The 20736-nt window shown below is 42.5% G+C and overlaps 1 protein-coding gene across 3 annotated transcripts in view; it reads right to left on the bottom strand.

Moving 5' to 3' along the window:
- RAI14 (retinoic acid induced 14) overlaps positions 1–18792 on the bottom strand; it is a 93273-nt gene extending 74481 nt beyond the window's left edge. For 2 of the 3 annotated variants that reach the window (XM_064736082.1, XM_064736084.1), the window contains exons 1-2: positions 18687–18792; positions 8267–8358 (exon numbers count right to left, since the gene is read on the bottom strand). In XM_064736082.1, coding sequence (XP_064592152.1) covers positions 8267–8302 — 36 coding nt within the window. In that variant the 5' untranslated portion in view covers positions 8303–8358; positions 18687–18792. Of the gene's footprint in view, positions 1–8266; positions 8359–18417; positions 18460–18686 lie in introns of those variants that run through there. The other variant, XM_064736083.1, reaches the window with a different exon arrangement.
- Between the last annotated feature and the right edge of the window lie 1944 nt (positions 18793–20736).

Raw genomic sequence — 20736 nt, 5'->3', positions numbered from 1 at the left:
GCACATGGCCCAGCCATGGCACTCCCAGCCCAGAGAGCCAAACGTGTCCTGGGCTGCACCCAGAGCCCCGTGGGCAGCAGGGCAGGGAGGGGATTCTGCCCCTCTGCTCTGCTCTGCTGAGACCCACCTGGAGCACTGCATCCAGCCCTGGGCTCCCAGCACAGCAGGGACAGGAACCTGATGGAGATCAAAGGGGACGCACCTCTCCTTTGAGGACAAGGTGAGGGAGATGGGGTTGCTGAGCCTGGAGAAGAGAAGGCTCCAGAATAGTTTACTGTGGCCTTTTCATACTTTAAGCGAGCTGGTAAATAATGGAGAGGAGTTTTTTCTTCACACTTGGGGCAGTAAGACAAAGGATAATGGTTTTAAACTAAAAGAGGGTAGACTGAAACTAGATGTAGTGGGTTGCCATTGCTCCTGTCAAACAGAATTGGATCATGCCATAAGCAACCATCCCCCAAAGAAAAAAAAAAAGCTGGAGGAAAAGAACAGAAACTCAACCTCCTCTAGACTCCAGAAAGAAGCCACTGTTGGATAACATGCTCATCTCAGCATTTTCAACAGCCAAATGTATTTCAATGCTTCACTGAGGGGAAATCCATCCCTCACTGGAGCTGGCCATGCGCGTCCACGGAACCAGCACTTTGGTTTTCATTCTTGATTCAATGCTCTTTCAAGCAGACTGAAGTCTTTCTTCTGACTTCAAAGGGCCCTGTTTCAGGCTCTGGATAACCAGACAGGTTACCCAAGCTGGTAAGATTCCTAAGAAGTTTCCACCACACACAGCAAAGAAGCAAAGATGAAAGAGGAGAGGTATGCACCGATGAACTGAGCCCCACAGGTATGTCAGGCACATACATACACATCGGCAACCACATCATTTGCAAAGTTATTAAAATACCTTTGCTTCTATCATTACAATCAAGTCAATGCAAGTGTCCTGGACAGTTAGCTGTGTATTTCATCTGAGACAATCACATTCAGCATATCTAGGGAATGAGAGTCCTTAGACAGCTATAGAAGAGTAAAAATAACCAGTTTCACATTATGGTTTGCTAATAATACTATGCCACCTCTCAAAATCCAGACAGTAGAAAGTAGCGCTGGTGTCATGTGGAATAAGAGCACTACTTAGAGAGTTTTCTACCTCAAAATACTTCAAGGTAAATATGGAGTCCACATAGCAGCCCAAATACTGGAAAAGATAGTACTTGCAGTAACAATACACGTGAATATGAACTCTGAGTCTAAGAAATTAGGACATTCTGAAGCTGTAGTTAAAAGATTCATTCCACTGTGATGTCTTTTGCCAGCTCAATGTTAACAGGACTTTTAAAAGCTTTAGGCTGCAGCTTTGCCCAGATCATTCAGGCCTTGAAATAGGCAAAATGGCTCATTAAACAGGTTTTCAGATATCAGAACAAGTACACATGTCCAGACTTCCCATTTCCAGGGAAGAATGGCCACTGACACAGTCATTCTACTCTATGCTTTACCTTCACAGATATTCAGAGCATGTATGAGATGTATATTCAGCACACCTCAACGTGACAATGTGCAAGGAAGCAAAAAAGGGCTTGACATGTCCCTAATCCTGGATATTTTCCTGGACTACACACAATCAGAACAGCTTCCTGAAGAACAGCACTAGAATGCATTGCTGGAATAACATATTTAATACACCTCTTTCAGTCTGACTCACTCCTTAACATTTGTTGTCTGCTTGTACCATTCACAGTCTACCAAAATATAAGCACAGAATGAAAAGGCTCAAATCTCCACTAAAATAAAGTGTATGAGTGTAATATTCACTAGATGATATTACAGCAGATATTCACAGCAAACTGTCTTCACTAACAACAAAGGACAAGGCAAAAGCTTTCAAACACAAACACTGGGCCATTCTTTAAAATCCTCTCCTCCACATGAGTTTTAACAGACAGCTTCATATCAGATCAGGCACGAGCAGCGCCAAAAAGGAAGAGGGGATATAGTGTACCACAGTAAGGACACACAGATTGCTCATTTATAATTTTCAAATTTATTTTACTTTAAATTTAAATCTTACTAAAGATAAACAAATAAATGAAAAAATTACAAATGCTTTTTTCCTAACTCTTCCAAAGTTGGAAGGCCTTTGAACTTCTGTGCTCTCTTTAAAGGGACACAAAAGAAATGTTTCTACACAAAAAGACTCCTTTCTTGCTACCAACAGATTCAAAAATACTAGTTTTCTCCAGTCTGTATATGCCAATTTGCCTTTCTTCTTCCTACTCGCTCCCATTTCATAATCCTGTTTAAGGAAATAACCATGTGTTTATTCAAAGTAAACTAAGGTTTGTCTACTGTAATTCCAAACACCATAGCACAGTTCTCATTTAACCAATTCCCTCTCCTTTCTGAGATGCATCCTGAGATGCTGCAGGTGGTTTACAGAATATCTGCAAGTTATTTAGCCTTAAACACTCCTCATACTTTCCCATCCAGAGACAGATGATCAACAGGCAACCCACAGCAGCCCAGTTGCTTCTTCTCCCAGAACAGTTACCAAAATAGTAACTCTGACCCTTCAACTATCCCTCCTTTCTTCTCCCTTTCAGACATTCTTGCTTCCCTTCTGTTTTCCCACACCCTTATTTGTTAGTCTTTGCTTGTCTTCTCCATTACATTTTCTTTTCACCATTAAAAGAGATGCTGCATAACTTCTGGGCTGATATTGGCCCCCTCACAGAGGGCTCCTGCATGCCAGAATTACAGTTCACCTGAATAAAATAATTTTATATGTACTCTGAGGACATTCCTACTGTGAATAATAAACAAAATACATGTTTTACCAACCTCTGATGGCAAGAGGTTCGCCCTGAACTGACTGGAACCAGCAGTTCTTACTCTAATATAGTCAGAACAGGTTTAATTTCTTTCCTGGATAAAGCAGAGCAAGCTGAGTAGAGCAGAGTGTATGCTCAGAACTGGAGATATGAAGCCAAATAGCAGAATATGGGGTGGAAGGTAAAACTCTTGACTCCTAACAGGGGGAGGGACAATCAGGAACCACCGCACTCATTTCAAGAGGGAAAGGAGGTTCAATTTTCCATTCCCATGAAGAACTGGTTGAGCGCAATCTGTGTATTCCAGAGATCAACACTCCATCACATGCTGTATAGTGGAATTAAAGATTACCACTGAAGAACAGTAAACTGAGCAAAAGCTACAGTCATGATGATGTGTTTCAGCCTGATTCAAACCAACACATAAAAAAAGCAGGATACTGAAGTAAAAGCAAGCTTCAGTAATTCATTTTCTAAATAATTGTAGACAATGGTCAAGCAACACGGCCATTTCACTTTTTTTGCCAGAGATAACATGGTATGTGGTGATTTTTTGTCACAATTACCCTTAAAGTACCTATGTACAAAGCAGATACTGCAAATTTGAATCCCATGCTCCCTTTTGGGTTAATTGTAGCTTTCAGTGGACAGAGCAATTTAATAGCTGTTTGCAGGAGATCCTGCTTTATTACTTTTCAAGTTGCCCCACCCAAGTTTTGTTCTCCCACGCATTCAGCCCAGAACACACAAGAACACAGATTTTAATTGAATGTAACCCAGCAGTCTTTCCATTCCAAACACCCAAGCAGGTTAGCTTTCTATACTTTAAAAATTGCTAAATGTAAACTCACTACTTCAAACATTTGGCATTAAAAAGAAATGCCAAGATTTAATTAGCATAGTGTCTAGATTAAGACTAAGATTTTACACTACAACATACCTAACTTCTTCATCATTTTGAGATTTATGGAACAATGACTACAGCAAAGGCCAAAAAGCAGAAATTTTCATTAGAACTACAAACTTCTCATCACCCATGTAATAAATAGTACAACATACAGGCATTTCCAGAAATACCAGAAGTTAAAGCTGGTAATTAGCATTGGGGAATCCCAGCCTGTCTTGGATCTGCTTCTGACATTAAGTACATTTTTGGAGAACTGCACAGTCAATTTTCAGTGTTAAAGAACACTCTACAATTTTAATTATTATTATTGAGAGTATTTGGAAACAAATCTTCTTGTCCATTCAACAAGATAGCTTTTTAGAAGAAAACTGGTTTCTGTCAAATTGCAATATGTGTTTTTCAGATGATCTTCAATACTCACAGAAAAGGTCCTAAAGCTTTTCAGCTATTGCCCACACACTTAAGACAGTGAAAACAATCCAAACCATCAGACCCTTCACACAATATGCCTTTTCTAGAGTAACCAAGAACATGGTTAAAAGCCAGTCTACCTGAATAAACCACTTATATACTTACATCATCCCAGTATCAAGAGCTAGATACTTAAATATGTGTAGGTGCCTGAAAATGTTGATAAGCACCTTGTCATATTTAAGAAACAGGTAAAACATGTTTAGACAGGCTAAAGCCTCACACATACGAAAATCCACTTTTCCACTGTTTAAGGTTCTAGACGCTTTTGAAGTCAGGCCACAAACTGACTAGTTACTACAGAAAACACTACAATCTCCAGTATTAGAGGCCTAATAAGACATCAGTAATATTTCAATAGTAATTTTTCAAAATTTGTTTTTCTAAGCAGAAACTATGAAGAACTTCTCTCACCGGGCAGAGACATCCATTCTCCACTGTGTGAATAAACTATGGACTCTGTATAAACAAATTCAGGTCTGAAGTGATAGCTCCTGCTATTACTATGGCAACCTTTTCAAGCGTTACATGTGATAGCTTCCAGCAACAATTAAAATGGCCATCCCTTTAGCTTTTATGTGTTTAATGGTAGGTTTTGAGTTTGATAATGAGAAGCAAGAGATGAGAAGAGTAGAGAAAATGCAGCTTCTCAGACAGAAGAGACTTGCTGCTTTGTCAAGACATGATTGTGGTTTCTGTTGGCTACACATTCTTTAAGTGTGCACAACCACTGCTTAGCTTCCAGTCTTGGCATTTGCTCCCACCCAGGCACCCTGTTCCCAGATTCCCAGTCTACAAGCATCCTCCTGTGACTACACATCATGCTTTGACAATAGTCATTTGTGACAGAGCGATAAATCTCATTCCTTCTCTCCAAACACACGTGTTCACATGGCAACAGTCACCCCCAGGAAGGATTTCCCAGCGATTAAGTGTGTCAAGGACAAAGGATTCTCCAGTTAATGGGGCTGGATTCACAAACAGTAAATCAGGTGAAATACAGGGATACAGCAAAAGCATGAAGTGAGGAGTCTCCCTTAATCTGTGAGTCATACTGTCATCTCTCAGCTGTGGACTATATCAATCCTGCTAAATATTTAAATTAACAGCCTTATTTACTTGTGTATTCCTGCAACTCCTCTGCTGGCATGCCCACCCTTGTGCTTTCTGCGCCAGTATTCTCAGTGTGTGACCTGACAATGGAACTAAACCAAGCAACAACTGGAGAAAGGGATGTCCTGCAGCTCCTCCTACTTCCACAATTCCTCCCAAGGCTGATCCTACAGTAACACAGAGCACAGAGTTACTCATCTGGCACTCACCCCATAAAGTATTTTCCCATCACTTCTTGTCCTTGACCTAGCTCACTGCAGGGTCAGATACCCTCAAAATGAGAAGAGCAGATGTGGAAAAAGAGGGAGAAGGGTCATTTCTTTCACAAGCATCAAGACTGGCATCATTTGAGCACCAAAGCAATGCCTTCTGGCAGGGATACCAAGAAATATACTCGAATATCAGCAGCTATACTCATTTTTAATTCAGCCACTGCAGGAAAGACTAAAGAGCTTCAATACATCAGTGAAATTTCCTTTGTGGTCTTCATTCCAGTAGAGAGTTTTATGTTGTCAGCCCTACTGCTGGAGAAGTGTTTGCAATTCCTGTTTCTCATGCACATCTTGAAGACTTACCTCCTACTCATCCCACTCCCTATTTTTTAATGCTAACAATGAGATTAAGACAAGGGTACTCTTCCTTACCCTAAGACATCTTCAGTTCTAAAACACAGTACATTAAAGATTTCTTTTAGAGAGCAATGAGAAAACTCACTCCAACCCTTCTAACTTTACCCTCATCCCCAATCCAAGAGAAATTACCACATCTTATAAACTGAGACAAAATACAACCAACTACTTCCCATTAAAAAGACATCCTTTTTCTCCCCCTCAAAAACTGTAACTAAGAGCAGCTTCTGGAAACTGAAGAGAATTTTCCTTGCTTATCTTGCACAAAATATAGGACAGCTCCTGTTGGTTGCCTTGAATTATGCCCTTAAGGCTTGGCTTCAAAACAGAGGAAACCAGACTGTCATGGATTTAGACTGTTGTGCTCTTAGAGATGCATATCTAAATTTTAGGTATCTGAAAAATCCTTTGCGGTCAACCTTGTCTCCAGCCAGTAGACAGCAGTAGTATCAAAACAGCAATTACATTCAGACTGCCCTTGATTTTGGGGAGAGGCATACACAAGTTATCAGGGCTAGATAAGTGAGGAATAAGTGAACCAGTGCAATTTATGACAGTGGCTGAACTCCTACAGCAAGGTCTGGTTTCATCACATGTGTCACTTAGCCTTTGCTCTAGAGCAGCAGCCCAGCCAAGCAGCGTTAAAGTGTGGATGAAGTCAGCCTAACACATGGGCACACCTAACTTCCAAGTGTGTTCATGTATTAGCCAGCAGACCGTTCTCATTACCCAAGCAGATGCCTATTAAAAGTTTTAGTGGTGTGGGTGAACTCAAAATAGCAATGGCTGCTGCTCATTGGAACAGGAGCAAAAAAGTCTGACCACAGAACTCTAGCAGTTCTAAACTGAAAGGCAAGTTCAGTGAGATGGGACACCAGAGATTTGTGATATTATTTTTATTTGTTGTGAAGTGGCACAAGACACTTGCCACTGGCTGATTCAATCTGGTGACCAGCAAAATCAAATACTGCTTAAGTAGCGAAAAGTGCTTCCCTCTGTACCCAAAATAAAATATTTCTGGAATATTCTAGATATTCTAGACAGCAAAGGTTCATTTTTGCTTATAGAGGCAGTCTTTTAAGAAATGCCTCTTGCTAAACTGAAGGAGCAAATCATCCACCAGTGCTGCTGCAAGGACACCAATTCAGCAGCTGCACCAAATGCTAATCCACAGCCCAAAATTATTTCTGAGCAGCAGCCAGCACATCTGCAGGTCGCACCATAACAGCAACTCTACCTTCTTCTGCTACTGATGTGCACTACAGGCTGGCTGAAGACACATTACTCTAATGGTGTGCTGTGAGACCATCTTTACATCAAAACACACACTGAGTGCACTGTGTAACTTAACTCCGGAGCACCAAAGCTTCTTAAAACACTCCACTTTCACATGTAAGCATCTTCATCCAACACGAATGCCCCAGGACCCCAGGCAAATCCAGCAATGACAAACAAGGCATCACCTCTTTCAAAAGGGCACAGCAAAATTAAGATGAAGAACAAAACACTACATTCTCCACGGATCATGAGTATCTGTTACAAATACCACACGACATCTGGAAAGTCAGTTAAATAAATTTACCTATTTCACAGACTTCTTACTAGTGACACAAAAACCTAGGATGAGTAGTAGCACAAGAACAGGACTAGACTGTCTAGTTCCACTGCTCCAAGGGAAGTATTGCTTACTATACATGTCAAGGTTTGGGTGTCCACCAATACTTCTTCAACAAGCAAGATTTTGTGCAGCCTAATGTCTCTCTAAATGCTGTTCTGGAGATCCTCCTGAGAACTTCCACATTTATGTCTTCCTTCCCCACTGCTCAAGCCTCATATCCACCCCTCCTGTCATACTAGAACTGATAAACCACAGCTGCCCTAATTGCTCAGCTGGTTCCTGTATTCTTGCTGACAAAGAAACCCTGCCACAGACTGGGGAGACATGAGTTAAGTGCTCAAACAATGATAAGAACTGTATTAGGTCTAAACAGAAATATGATTGGGTAGTAAAGTCCTTATGAGGCTTAGCCCTAAAACTAGAACAAAGTTCCAATCTGGGCACCAGCACAATCTAACAGAAGTGCTGCAGACCCCACAGACGTGTATGATTCAGCAATGGGAACCAAAGTAGTAAAACTGTTAATTTGCATAACAGATAATGGCTCTACAAACAGAAACAGCCTACTGCATACTGTACTCAGCTGTTGCCTTTGTGCTTTCTTCTCTGTAATTCATTAACCTACAAGCTTATCAAGGTGGGAGTGAAGAACTTGTTTCCAGCATGAAAACCAGCAGTCAAACATAGCAGAAGTACTTACGTCACTCTTCCTGAACTTTGCTTTTAAGCTCTTCATGCTGATCACATTCAACCTTCCAAACCTTTGAGGAGCTTTTTATTCTTCTTCAATATCTAAACAAAAAAGAAAGAAAGTAAGATTCCAACTTGATACCATTCAGTTCACTGGCAGGCAAGTGACAATTGAATTTGCATACCCCTATCAGTCTTTGAGGATTTAGCCCTCAAGCTCTAAAAAAGATTAACAGTCACTTAAGGGAACTTTTCTAACTGTATCTCAAAACTTAGAAATAAGCCTAAATCTGATCGCTGAACAACAGAACAAATGTTCACCAAAACCTAAGCTGTATATCATGTTATATTAACTACACCTCCACATAATTAGATCAGCAACAGGTTCATACATGAACGGATTCCTCTGACCACTGCCCATTATCACCAGGACAGCCATTTGTAATAATGGATTATGCAAAATCATAATTAAGCATGCAAAGTCATTCATTAAAATGCTGCCATCCTACCACCATGGGTCTGCACTGGGTAGCAGAAGTAACACCAGTATTCTATGCACAAGTACAACCACTAACCAAACTCTAAATTGTACTTCTACCTTGCTGGACACATACTAGGACAGCTTGACACAACACAGCAGACAGAATCATCTGAACAAGACAGAGGTTATTGCTGGAAGAATTGTTTTGGATTCTTCCCCGTAAGGGGAGAACTGTATGTGGGTTTTAAAGAGCCATAGCTGCTTGAAACTTGGCAGTGCATTATCACAGTCGTGTTCCCCCTTCCTCCCTTCCACATGAAGGAAAGCAGCAGTTGAACAAACATACAAAGCTAACCTAAGGGACAAGCTGCAAACTCTCACAGAGGAAAGTGGGTGTCTAGAGCAAAGTTTCCTACAGAAAGTTTCAATGATGCCACACATTGTCAAGCCAGCATAATGGTGAAAGCACATTAAAGCAGCATGGCAATGTACTTTTTCCAAGAGCACAGCAGAAAATCATAATGAGAGAGCAACATCTGGATTGGCAAATGCATCTAGATAAAAATGTTCCACATTTCTAGTTTTACGGTACGGTTACTGAAATAGTTAGTTGCTTTCATCTACAAGTTTTAGCTGCTATACAAATTCTTTCTGAAGGAACAGTTTAAAGTTAAGGATGTTCAGCTGTATAAACTTCCTCTCTCCACCCTAAGAAAAAAAAAAGTAGAAAAAAGTTTTACAAGTCTAGTCAGATAAATAAATAACTGAAATAGGGACTGAAGCATAAAATCAAATAGGTTATGCAGGGTCAGTATGTTTCACATCACTCTTCAGAAAGAGTAGATTACAGTTTGATAACCAAAGTGAGATTCAGCTCTTTCATAAAAGTACATCTCATTATTAACAGCAAGTTGCTATGCTCCACATGATAACTCTACCATGAGTTTTAAAAATCCAACTACACAGCACACTGTTAGTGGAAAATATATGCATATGAATGCTTCCACAAAATACAACCCTAACTACCATTCAGGAATAGCAATCAGTGCTAAGTAAACATGTTATTTAGTTAAACCCCATATTTATCTGAGAGTGATTTAAGACAAAACTCAAGTACATTTCTTAAAAAAAAAAAACAAACAAACAAATAAACAAAAATCCCATATATGAAATACACACAAACGCATTTCCCACAGGCTACACCTTTTCAGTAGGTAGCAGTAGGTAATCTGAATGGGCTAATTCGGCAAGTTGTTAAAAAATCATTAAATTGAATTAAATTACTCTAAGTCTAATTATGCAGTCATTTTCAAGTCATGTCAGATCCCTGACTGCATCCAGGTATATGAATATAAGGGGTTTCATTCAAAATTCCTGCATTTAATCACAAGGAGAATGGGTTTGTGGTGTTTTGTTTAATTCTTTAGTAGGCAAAAAGAAAAAAGGAAAATAGATTTTGAAGAACCTTTTCACTGCCTGACCTAGGTGAAAATTTCTTAGCTTTTTCCTGGATGGAAAGGAGTGTTTGTAAAATAGTAAAAAAAAATTTAAAATATAATAACTGAACAATCAAAAAAAAAGGAATTATTTCAGATTGCTTTGAGAGAAGCATACCACTTTGTTTCTGCTGCACCTACCCAAACTTTTGAGAAAGTTTTTAAATTACAGCTGTCATAACCCGCACTGGAAAGGAGCCTGAACCTCAGCAAGAGCCCAATAATCATCTAAATTATCCTTCAGTAACATCAGGGATGATGAGAACTGCAAATGCCAGGGTACAGACAAGGCAAATTCCATTACTCACCTGGCTTTCTTTACATACCACACCAGCAAAAAAAAAAAAAAAACCTAAACCAAACTGCCTCCAAATTTTATGAAAAAAAAAAAAAAAGAACAATGTAAAAAAACTTTACAGGCATAAAATACTATACAATATTCCTCAAAAGCCAAAACTTAACAAGACTTCGTATTTTATAACTTAAATATACTTCGACTAAAAAAAGTAAACTGCTTAATTAGGCTAGTTAATTAAGTGTAAATAAATCCCAGGCACAGGGAATTGAAAACAAGAAATCTTTCCTCACATCCAGATTGCCAAAGAGTTGTCTGCTGTAGGCTGTCTTTCCCCTTCCCACCCCCTCAGCATTTTTGGCTCCTATGGACAAAAGATTTATTATAGCTCCCAAGGAAGACAAAGTGCTCAACTACAAGGCTGTGGGAGAGATGAAAACTCCTTGTAGGTACATGGAGCAGCTGCAAAGCTGGACCCTCTCCTCTGAGGAACCTGTAGGAGCGTCTAATTAACAAGTTTTGCAAGCACTCCTAATACATTACTCTCCCTCTTGTGAGAAAGGAAAAAGCACATTTTATACACTGAATGTGAAACTCAAATCCTCAGCATAATTAAAAAAGCATGCTCAAGAACACAAAAACAGCATTCCCAAGCTTAGTGTGCTTTTCACATCTGTATTTTTTCCATATGATATAGTTAAACACAAACATTCAGATTACAGTTTGTGCATCATAATGCCCATAATCCTTCCACTGTAGAGATAAAAATGCATGAAGTGGTGAAGGCTGCCTTTTCTTGTCACTGTTTAAAGGAGGAAGTCCCCTCTCAAAGGGTGTAATTATTGGAATTGATGGAAAAGGAGGTCAGCATCCTGATTCGGTGGAGCTTTATGACAACTGTTCACCTGCCCGAGGGGGGATAAAGGAAGCGCCACTAAAATTACTCTCCTGTTTTTACAAGATAGGAAGTGACTACTAGAAATTCACCAGGGAGCATCAAGACACTTCAAAACAATATTTCTGCAATGAATCACAGGTATTTACAAGAAGCAATCTCTACTAATAGTGGCATTTCTCTGCTTTCAGAACCAATGTGGTAATAAATACTGAGTGCTGTCATTTTATAGCAGCAAGTTAGCAGCAGATAAGTGCTTAACTCCAGGGATTCTCAACAGCTAATGCTGATCACGTGCTTTTAACCATTATCTCCAAAATTAAATATCTGGTCCTCTATCTTCCTTTAGCTTAATGTCAAGAAACAGCCCTGAGGAATACAAGCCACAAAAAACATCTTTAGGTAGGTGGTAAACCTATCTAGCTAGAACAAGAGACATTGAAGTGGTGGCAATCTTTGGCCTCAATAATTTCATTGCAATTGTGCTTTAATACACAATACAATATTTAGGTTTAAATGTAGGAAACAGATTAGGATAATCTTCCCTGCTGATTTATAGTGAGATTTGTGCAAACCACAGTAAACAGCAACACTGACATTTTTTTTCCATTTCAATAAATTGCATTAAAATCAGAGCAAGGCCTTTCAAACAATGTTACAATTAACTCCTTGAGGGGGCCAAAATCCAGTGATGCAACAAGGAAAAGACTTAGTTTCCCTAAGCAGGACTGGAAGTTTACAGTAAAACCTTATATTACACACAGTGTTCATACTAATGAGTCACTCCTCACTGATAAATGCTGAATTCAATTAATTTAGGTCTCAAAAATCTTACACCTCTTTCACAGTAAAGCATGACTAATGCTTCAACTAATTTCCCCTTCCCCTCCCAAAAACACTCCAAAAACACTTTTTCAACCTTGAAAGTTTACAGTAAAGATTTACAGACTCCAGGCAAGATCTGCCAACACACGTGGAGGTGTGGGGGAAACGAAAAAAGAGTCTGGAGTGTGGAAGAGTTCTCCTGCTGCTATACACTTACATCCTCCTTTGTGTGACTACACCTACTCTCACAGGGAAAATAAGGGGCCCCAGAAGCATCTTCCCCCAAAGCACACCATCATTTACCCTCTGGATGATCACTTTCTAAACCACAAGCCCAGCTCTGACCCAGAAGCACAGCCTAGCAGCAGCCAGCACTGCAAAGCTACCAGAGGCATCCACACTAATGCATCCCTTCTGCTGATCACCTTCAGCATCCAACTTCTCAAATGCTTCACATCCCTGAGCTTCCCTGACCTACACAACACCAAGAATGTGCTCCAACCCAAGCTGCTCCTTAACGTGGCCAAAGACACAGTCCTGCCTGGAGGCATTAGCCATTGCTCAGCCTCTCTGGCTGCTCCCACATAAATACAGCAAGCCCACTCTGCCCTAAAAAACAATAATCCACCCAACACTCCACCTCCCCTGACTACTTCCTATTTCCATCCAGCTGAGCATATTCTTCCATTTCTCAGGCCAAATCAGAGAAGCATGTATGATGCGACCAAAAGCTACAGGAACATTTCCCCGCTCTTTATCAGCACAACTCAGTTTTTCCATCTTGAGTAACCCACCCTGCTATCATAGGAAAAGACAAATGGAACAGAATTTTATAAACTCAGTGTTACCTATAAAGACAAATAATTCTTGGCTTGGTTAATCTACTATTACTTACTAATGAAAACGCACTGAAAAATGCACTGAGAAGCCCAAGCACTACACAAGAGTGGGAGTGATTTATATACAGTTAATCCCACTCTAAACAGAATCCGACATCAGAGATAGCAAGGGCCTTGGGTAACCTAGTGCATTCCCTCTATCTGCTCACAAATCACTGGCAAGGATGTGCTGAACCATACAAATTTAAGCATCTGAGTCCAGAAGTTAGAGCACCGTGGCTGATGCAACACTAACAAATCTACAGCTATCGCTCCTCTCTCCAGGACACTTTGTACCAACTCTTTACTCTTACACTTCCTTTGACATTCAGAATTTGCAAATGTTGAATTTTCTTTTAATGGATTCAGCTGAAGCAGTACCAGCCTCTGAAGATGCCGTACAGACAATATAAACCCAGGCAAGATGGTCAGTCTGGGGATACAAGCAGTTTGTTTACACAGTGTATTCAAATGCAGTTCTAGACAGCCAGAAGAAAACTAGCACCAACAAGGCCTTTACACACAATGGACAGGAGCAAGTTGGAGGAAATTCAAAATGTGACACTGCCTTGGTTTGTTTACTTGGCATACTACACATTACTCTGGGCAAAACTCTAATTTAAATTAAGTCCAGGTAAATTTGTTGTTCACTCCTTACACACGATTTTATTCCAATCCCACTCTCGTTCTTTTGTCTGGAAGTGTCTATCAACATCCAGGCACAACAAAAAAGACAAGACTTGTTGCATGAACTGGGACATTCTGATGCTCCTTCTCTGCCTTCAATTTTCCTGTCGCTAAAACAAAAGCACACACACACCCTTGCACATCCTTTATTTCGAGACCATCTTCTTTAGTTTGATCATAAATAAGATATGGTGCAGTCCTGAAGACTTTTCTGTGTTCATTATTCAGCTCAACCGAATGAGATTGGAAATAAAGAATCTAGCTGCAATTAGCAATAGAGAAAAATGCCTTGGAGTCCCACTTCTGAAATGTCAGTTCTTAAATGAGAAACCTACACGGCTAACAACAGCTAGTACTTGTTTATACTTCCTTCCTAGTATTTTGTTATCAACCATTCAACCTGATGTTCTTCAGAATCATCAAACACAACAAACTGTACAGTTGCGACAATGAATCTATGAAGAGATACATCCATGACTTTATGGATTAAAATTCTGAAACAGCCTAAGGCAGAGCAGTCACCTATTAGGGGTGAAATTAGAAAGACAGGGATATCAAAGCAATTTACCTAAGACGTTTGACAAGCTTCATTCCCATAAACACCCTGGAAGGGCGTCCTACTAGAATCTGCTTTAATCTAGAAATACCTTCAGAGATCATGCTGATAGCACAGCTCCCAAGTCCCTGGGTAAATGCTTTAGCTGATGAAAACTAAAGCATCATTTTTAACATTCAAAAATTGAAAGTTTCATGTGGTTTCAATCTTCAATAAAAAGGACTAAAAATTCTGATCTTTTCTATTCTAAAAGACTCTCAGTGCTATAAACTAGCAGGACCTCAGCAAGATTAACACCCACATTTGGTAAATGATATTTGTGGAATGGTATCTATGCTGCCATTCAATGACATCTGGACAGCCTGGAAAGCTGGGCAGACAGGAACCTCATGAAGTTAACAAAGGCAAGTGTGGGGTGCTGCAGCTCAGGCACCAGCACAGGTTAGGGGTGCTCCTGCTGAAATCCAGCTCTGACGAGAAGGACCTGGAGTCCTGGTGCACAAGTTAAATGTGAGCCAGCAGTATGTCCTCATGGCCAAGAATTCCAATGGTATTTTGGGGTGCTTTGGTAATAGTGGGGACAGCATACTGAAGGACATTCTTCTGCTCTGCTCTGGTGAGGCCATATCTGGAGTGCTGTGTCCAGTTCCAGGGTCCCTAGCACAAGGAAGGCAAGGAACTTCTGCAGAGGGTCCAGTGGAGAAACACAGAGGGTTAGGGAACTGGAGCTTCTCACAAGTATAGGCTGAGAAAGATCATTTTGTCTGGCCTGGAGAAGAGATGATTTAGAGGGGATCTTATCAATGCCTACAAATATTTTAAAGATGTGTGTCAGGAGGATGGGGTCAGAGACCTTTCAGGTATGCCTGATGAGAGGACAAGGGGCAACAATAGAAGCATGAACAGAAACATGTAAAATTTCACCTGAATAGGAAGAACTTCTTTACTTTGAGGGTGACAGCACTGGGACAGGCTGCCCTGAGAGGCTGTGGAATCTCCATTTCTGGAAATATTCAAAACCTTCCTGATCACGATCTTGTGCAACCTGCTCTAGCTGAACCTGCTTTGGCAGAGGGGTTGGATTAGATGATTACCCTTCAAACTCCTTCAAACCTCAGCCATTCTGTGATCTTAATGATAATCAAGTGGTTTTTTTTAAAAAATTATATTCAGGTTTTTGAACATCATATTCAATAGCAGCAGCACTAGGTGCTGTATCAATATTGAAGAAGATACAGTGTTTAAGATATTTCTCCCAGCCTTCATAGACTTAGGAGTCTTCACATATCCCTTAGAGTTAACATGCTGGTGTCTCAGGCAAGTAGTTGTAAACAAGTCCTCAGAAGCACTCAAGAGCGAAAACTCTGAAGAGATAATTCAGGGTGTTCCAAAGTGCCTTTGGGAAGTCACACATCTGCAAGAACTAACAGTAGCTCCCTGCCTCTCAAAAGTTATGAGAAAAGAAATGGAACATGCTCAACTCCTTGAAGTTACAGAGGCACAGGCAGACCAGCACACAAATTCTTTTCGTGTTGTCATGACTGAACAAATTTGGCTTTCTCTCTCCTCTACCAACAGATTCATGTGGGAGGGAAATAAAATAAGACTCATCTTGTTTTACAGTATTTTCAGCACTGGCAATGGCTTCTAGGCAGAAAACCAAGACTATGACAGCTTTAGAAAATGTACATAAGTTACTACAGCATTCATCTAAAATGCAAGTTCTGCCTGCAGAGGAAGGACTTATCAAGACCTAAAACTCCCCAGGAAAATGCACTAACCATGAGGCTCTCCCTAAGACGTGACCGTCTCAAGTTCAGCACACAGGCCACCACCATCACCTCTGGGTGCTTCTGCCCACCTTGTTCAGGACCTCAACACAAGGGAAGGATGCATTCCTTCATTGCTGTGTACTTCCACTCCTGTAGTCCTTGGCAAGTACCTGGACTGTCAGCTAGTCCAAAGTGCCAGGGAGAGCTTCAGCTGCTCCCAGAGTTCAGCAGACTGGCATGTCTCTGGCAGCTGGACAGTGACAAGCTCTGGTCTAACATATTACCAATTATATTATACCTGTTTACATTACTTCCTCTGAACCTGAAACATGAACATGATCAGATGACTCTAAATATAAGGAGCAGTCAGGATTGACAACTCTGAAAGCAAAGTCCAAACTACCTCAATCACCTGTATGCGTCCACAGGCACTTAGACAGCAGCTCCAAAAAGTGCTGGCAAGCGGGCAGGCTTCTCAGACATGCAAGAGGGTACACACACAGCAGGAGCCAGCTGCTCAAATCTATAACTCCAGAAGATGCTATGGATTGCTGTGCTTCTGCCCTGGAATTTTTAATACTCTACTATGCCTGCCATTAAGCAAGGCAATAAAGCTTTGAATCTGTTCTAGTTTCCCTTGGGTTTTTTCCCTATATTTATTTCAAGCACTATCCCTGTGCAAAAAGAACTAGATCACAATCAACTCCCAAAAGGAAGGTGATTAGGGTATTGTTGCAGCAGGATTTAGAAATTACCAACATCTTACACAAGAACCAGATTTCATGCTTCTCCAATCACTGCTTCTCCTGCAAAAAGGCATGAAGTCATCAGAGATGGGGAGAAGGAAAACTGAATATATAAAAAGAAACAAAAAAGGAAGATATGAGGCAAGCAAGTGATGAAATGCTTACATCACTTCATGAGATGAGCAGCCTCCCATCTAGTCTCTTCTTCACTTGATTTTATCCATCCATCTCTTGTTTCAGGGAAGTAGAGGGGAGGAGGTAGCATTTTATTGCTTTGCTAGCAGATGCACTTTTGGAAGGGGAAAAGAATAGCAGAGGGCCAATATTTTAGAGGAAGGATGGGTGTCTGCTACTGCTCAGTGACTTATTGGCACTAAGCTTGGCTTCAAATCAAGGGAACCCTGAGCTCATACGATGTGTTGTTCTACTCAAAATGCTCTTTCACTCTGGTTCATATGGCTGTTATGCAATTCTTCTATTAGTAAATAAAATCTCATTGACAGCTCTCCATGAGTGTCCCAAGACAAGAGCCAAGCAGGTCATTGACAGATATTTACAAATTCAGTTACTCCTAGTTAATCCTGGACACCAGAAAGCCTTTCTATCATGATGTATGTGTAATTTTTGGCATTTGATCTATTTTTTTTTTTTTTAATGACACAGCTAATCTACAACCTGCTAGGGTAGAGGAGAAGAAAAGAAAAAGGCAAAAAGAGACTTCAGCTTCTACGAAAGTAGCAGTAGACTAAGTGTTTTGTATCAACGTTGTAGCAAGCACATTCATACTTATTATAGAAGCAAACGGGAGAATTCATTAGAGATTCTGCAACGCTGTTAAAGCGTACTCTTTTCACAAGGGGAAAGTTAAGAATGTCACAAGTGGCAACAGCAGACTGCAGAAGGCTTGCGCTGCCAAACGCTGTGCAAGAGGAAGATAAATCTTCCACATGCCCTGTGAGAAGTTAGAAGCACAGGTCCCCGATTAAATTCGATGCTATTCCTAAATAGACTACTTAATCTTTTTTTAACAGCAAAAGAAATTCTGGGTCTTTTAAGCCTGCGCTGCCATAGGAAGGCGCAGCCCCCTGCGCGCCCGCGGGGTACGCGGATCCGCGGCCGGCAGCGGGGACCGGCGGAGCCGGGCGGGACCGTGCCCTCCACGGGCTCCAAATGCGCGGGGGGAGCCCCGGGACAGCCGGGACCACCCTTCTGCTAGGACGGAGGACCCTGAGGGTTCCTCCGGGGAGGACTTCATCCCCATCACGGTCCCCAGGACCGGCACAGCCGCTGCTGGGGCTTGGCCGGACGCGCCCTACCAGGGACCCCCGACCCCCTCGGCCGAGGGACCGCGGAGCCCCCTCTGCGGGCGGGCAGGGCGCGGGGCAGCGAACCGGCCGCGCCGTCCCTCACCCCCGCGGGCAGCTGTCACTGCCCGCCAAGCATCTTGAGAGGAAAACAAAACAAAACTCAGCAAACGAAACATAAACTATAGACTAAATGAAAATAAACAGTCAAGCGGCAGCGACTCACGGGCTGCGTCCCCCCGCAGCTCCCCGCTCCCGCACACCGGGCAAACGGGGCGCTCCGGCAGCGCCCGGCGATGAGAAGGGAGAAGTTCCCTCCCGTTGCGCCCCTCAGAGGTTTCCCCGCCCGGGCTCCGCCGGGGCAACGCCCGGAGCCCCCCGCGCCGAGCGGCGGAGGCGGGAGCAGGTGGGCGCCGCACACAAAGCCCCATTCACGGCGCCCGCCGCCGCCAAGCGCGCACGGAGCCGCGCCCGCCGCCCGCGCCGCGCTCTCACCTCATGGAGCGCCCGCGTCCCGCTACGCCGGCGCGGCTGTGCCGGGAGCCGCGCACCGAGCGATCCGCGGCGCTGCCGAAGGGCGGAGCGGCGGCGCCGAGCGCCCCGGGACACTCGGGGGCGGGATGGGGCGGGAGGGCGGCGTGACACGGCGGCCACGTGACGGCGGGGGCTGAGGGCGCGGGGAGGGGGCTCGGCCCCGCCCCCGCGCGGGAGCGGCTGTGAGGGGAAGGGCGGGCGGCGGTGAGCGGAGACCACCCTGCTGGCTCGTGTGCCTCTGGAGGGGTGCGGGGAGCCACGGAGTCACTGAGTATGCCGAATTGGAAGGGCCCCACAAGGATGGATCATCAGAGTCCAGCTCGTGGTCCTGCGCCGGACAACGCAAGAGTCACAGCATGTCTGAGAGCATTGTCCAAGCACTTCTTGAGCTCTGTCTGTCTTGGAGCTGTGAGCACTGCGTTGGGGAGCCTGTTCCAGTGCCCAGCCATCCTCTGGGAAAGAACGTTTTTCTGATATCAGACCCAAACCGTCCCTGACACAACTTCAAGCCTTTCCTCAGACCCTGTCACTGTCACCCCAGAGCAAAGATCAGTGTCTGCTGCTCCTCTTCCCCTCCTGTAACTGCGATGAGGCGTCCCCTCAGTCTGCCCCAGGCTGAAGGTGGGTCCTAGGCCACTGAAATCTTTGGATGCTTTAGGATCTCCTCAGGATAAAGACGGGGGCAGGGGGAAGGGGCCAAAGCTATGTCAAGTTCTTAAGGAAACAAAAGTTCTTCAGCTCATGGGGGAAGTCCTGCGTTTCGGTTCTCTCCAAAGCTTCCCTTTGTCAGACCTCTAGGTAGAAAGGATTGCTTGAGAAGAAAGAGAAGTGGGCTTCTCTTCAGAGATGAGAACTATTCAGGATCCAAATTAATGACTGGTGTAGTGTTTGGCTACATAGGAGCTTACAGTGGGAATCACAAGTGGGCTTTATGGCAGTACCAAGGTTCAGGATGTGCTCTAGGAGTCTGTTTCCCATGTAGGTCAAACCCTTCTGCTCAGACTTCAACCTCTGGAGCCCCCTTTCTAGAGTCTTCCGTCAAGCCAATGGCAAACCACCAAATACTTGGCGATATCTCGCTAAAAACACCACCTGTGCAAGACCTTGCACACTTTGTCTATGAATTAACCTGTTAAGTGACCACTGACTCCCATCCCACTACAAGAGTCCTGCCAGAGCTGCTCTCCATCTACTGGTCCCACTGACCACAGTTGGGCTCCCTGACTGAGAAGTTCTCCTTTAATCTCTGTGATCGCTCTTATCTTCTCTGTTCTCAAAAGTATCCACAGCTCCTGAAGTGGCAAACAGTACAGGGAGGAAATGAGCACTTCAAAACTTTTGGTGATTATTGTAATAGTGGCAAGTATTGTTATTAAACAAATACACTTGATTATCACCAGAAGTATACTTTGCTCTGCTAATCTGCAGCCCTTACCTTGGTCAATTTGTTCTGCATGTGTTTTATGTCTGAGAACAGCCATCATTGTGCCAGCACTGTTTGTTTTTTTTTTTTTAATTAAAAAGACACACCCCAAAATGTTAATCTAATATAGTTAATGATAAGAACTTAATTTGCAGAAAACCAATGAAAACAGGAAAATCAAACTTTCCCTGCAATGCTAGCTCATCAGATACAAAATATGTTCCATTTACTATTGAGTTGTCTTTAATTTCTGTTATTTTTTAAAGCCAACTACATGTGTACAGTATTGTTAGAAAGTCTCTTGCCTACATACAGCAACACCAGTAAAGGTCTGTATAGTCACGTGTGACTAACCTGAAAATGTTAGTTAGTCATCATCTCTTGCATTTGCATATTTTGACCAAATATGATTTTTATTACTGTTCTCAATGCCACTATATAATAAAGATGGAGTTTGGGTATGTTTGCATGGGATGTTCACATATAAAATGTCACATGAATAACTGATAGTACCCTCTGTCTATAGCATCATAAAACTTTCAGTTCTTGAGAAGAGGAAAGTACCATGTTTACTACTTACCAGGGAAG

This window comes from Zonotrichia leucophrys, chromosome Z, assembly GCF_028769735.1.
Source record: "Zonotrichia leucophrys gambelii isolate GWCS_2022_RI chromosome Z, RI_Zleu_2.0, whole genome shotgun sequence".
In the NCBI taxonomy this organism is placed as follows: Eukaryota; Metazoa; Chordata; class Aves; order Passeriformes; family Passerellidae; genus Zonotrichia; species Zonotrichia leucophrys.
This window is presented reverse-complemented; position numbering and strand designations above follow the sequence as displayed.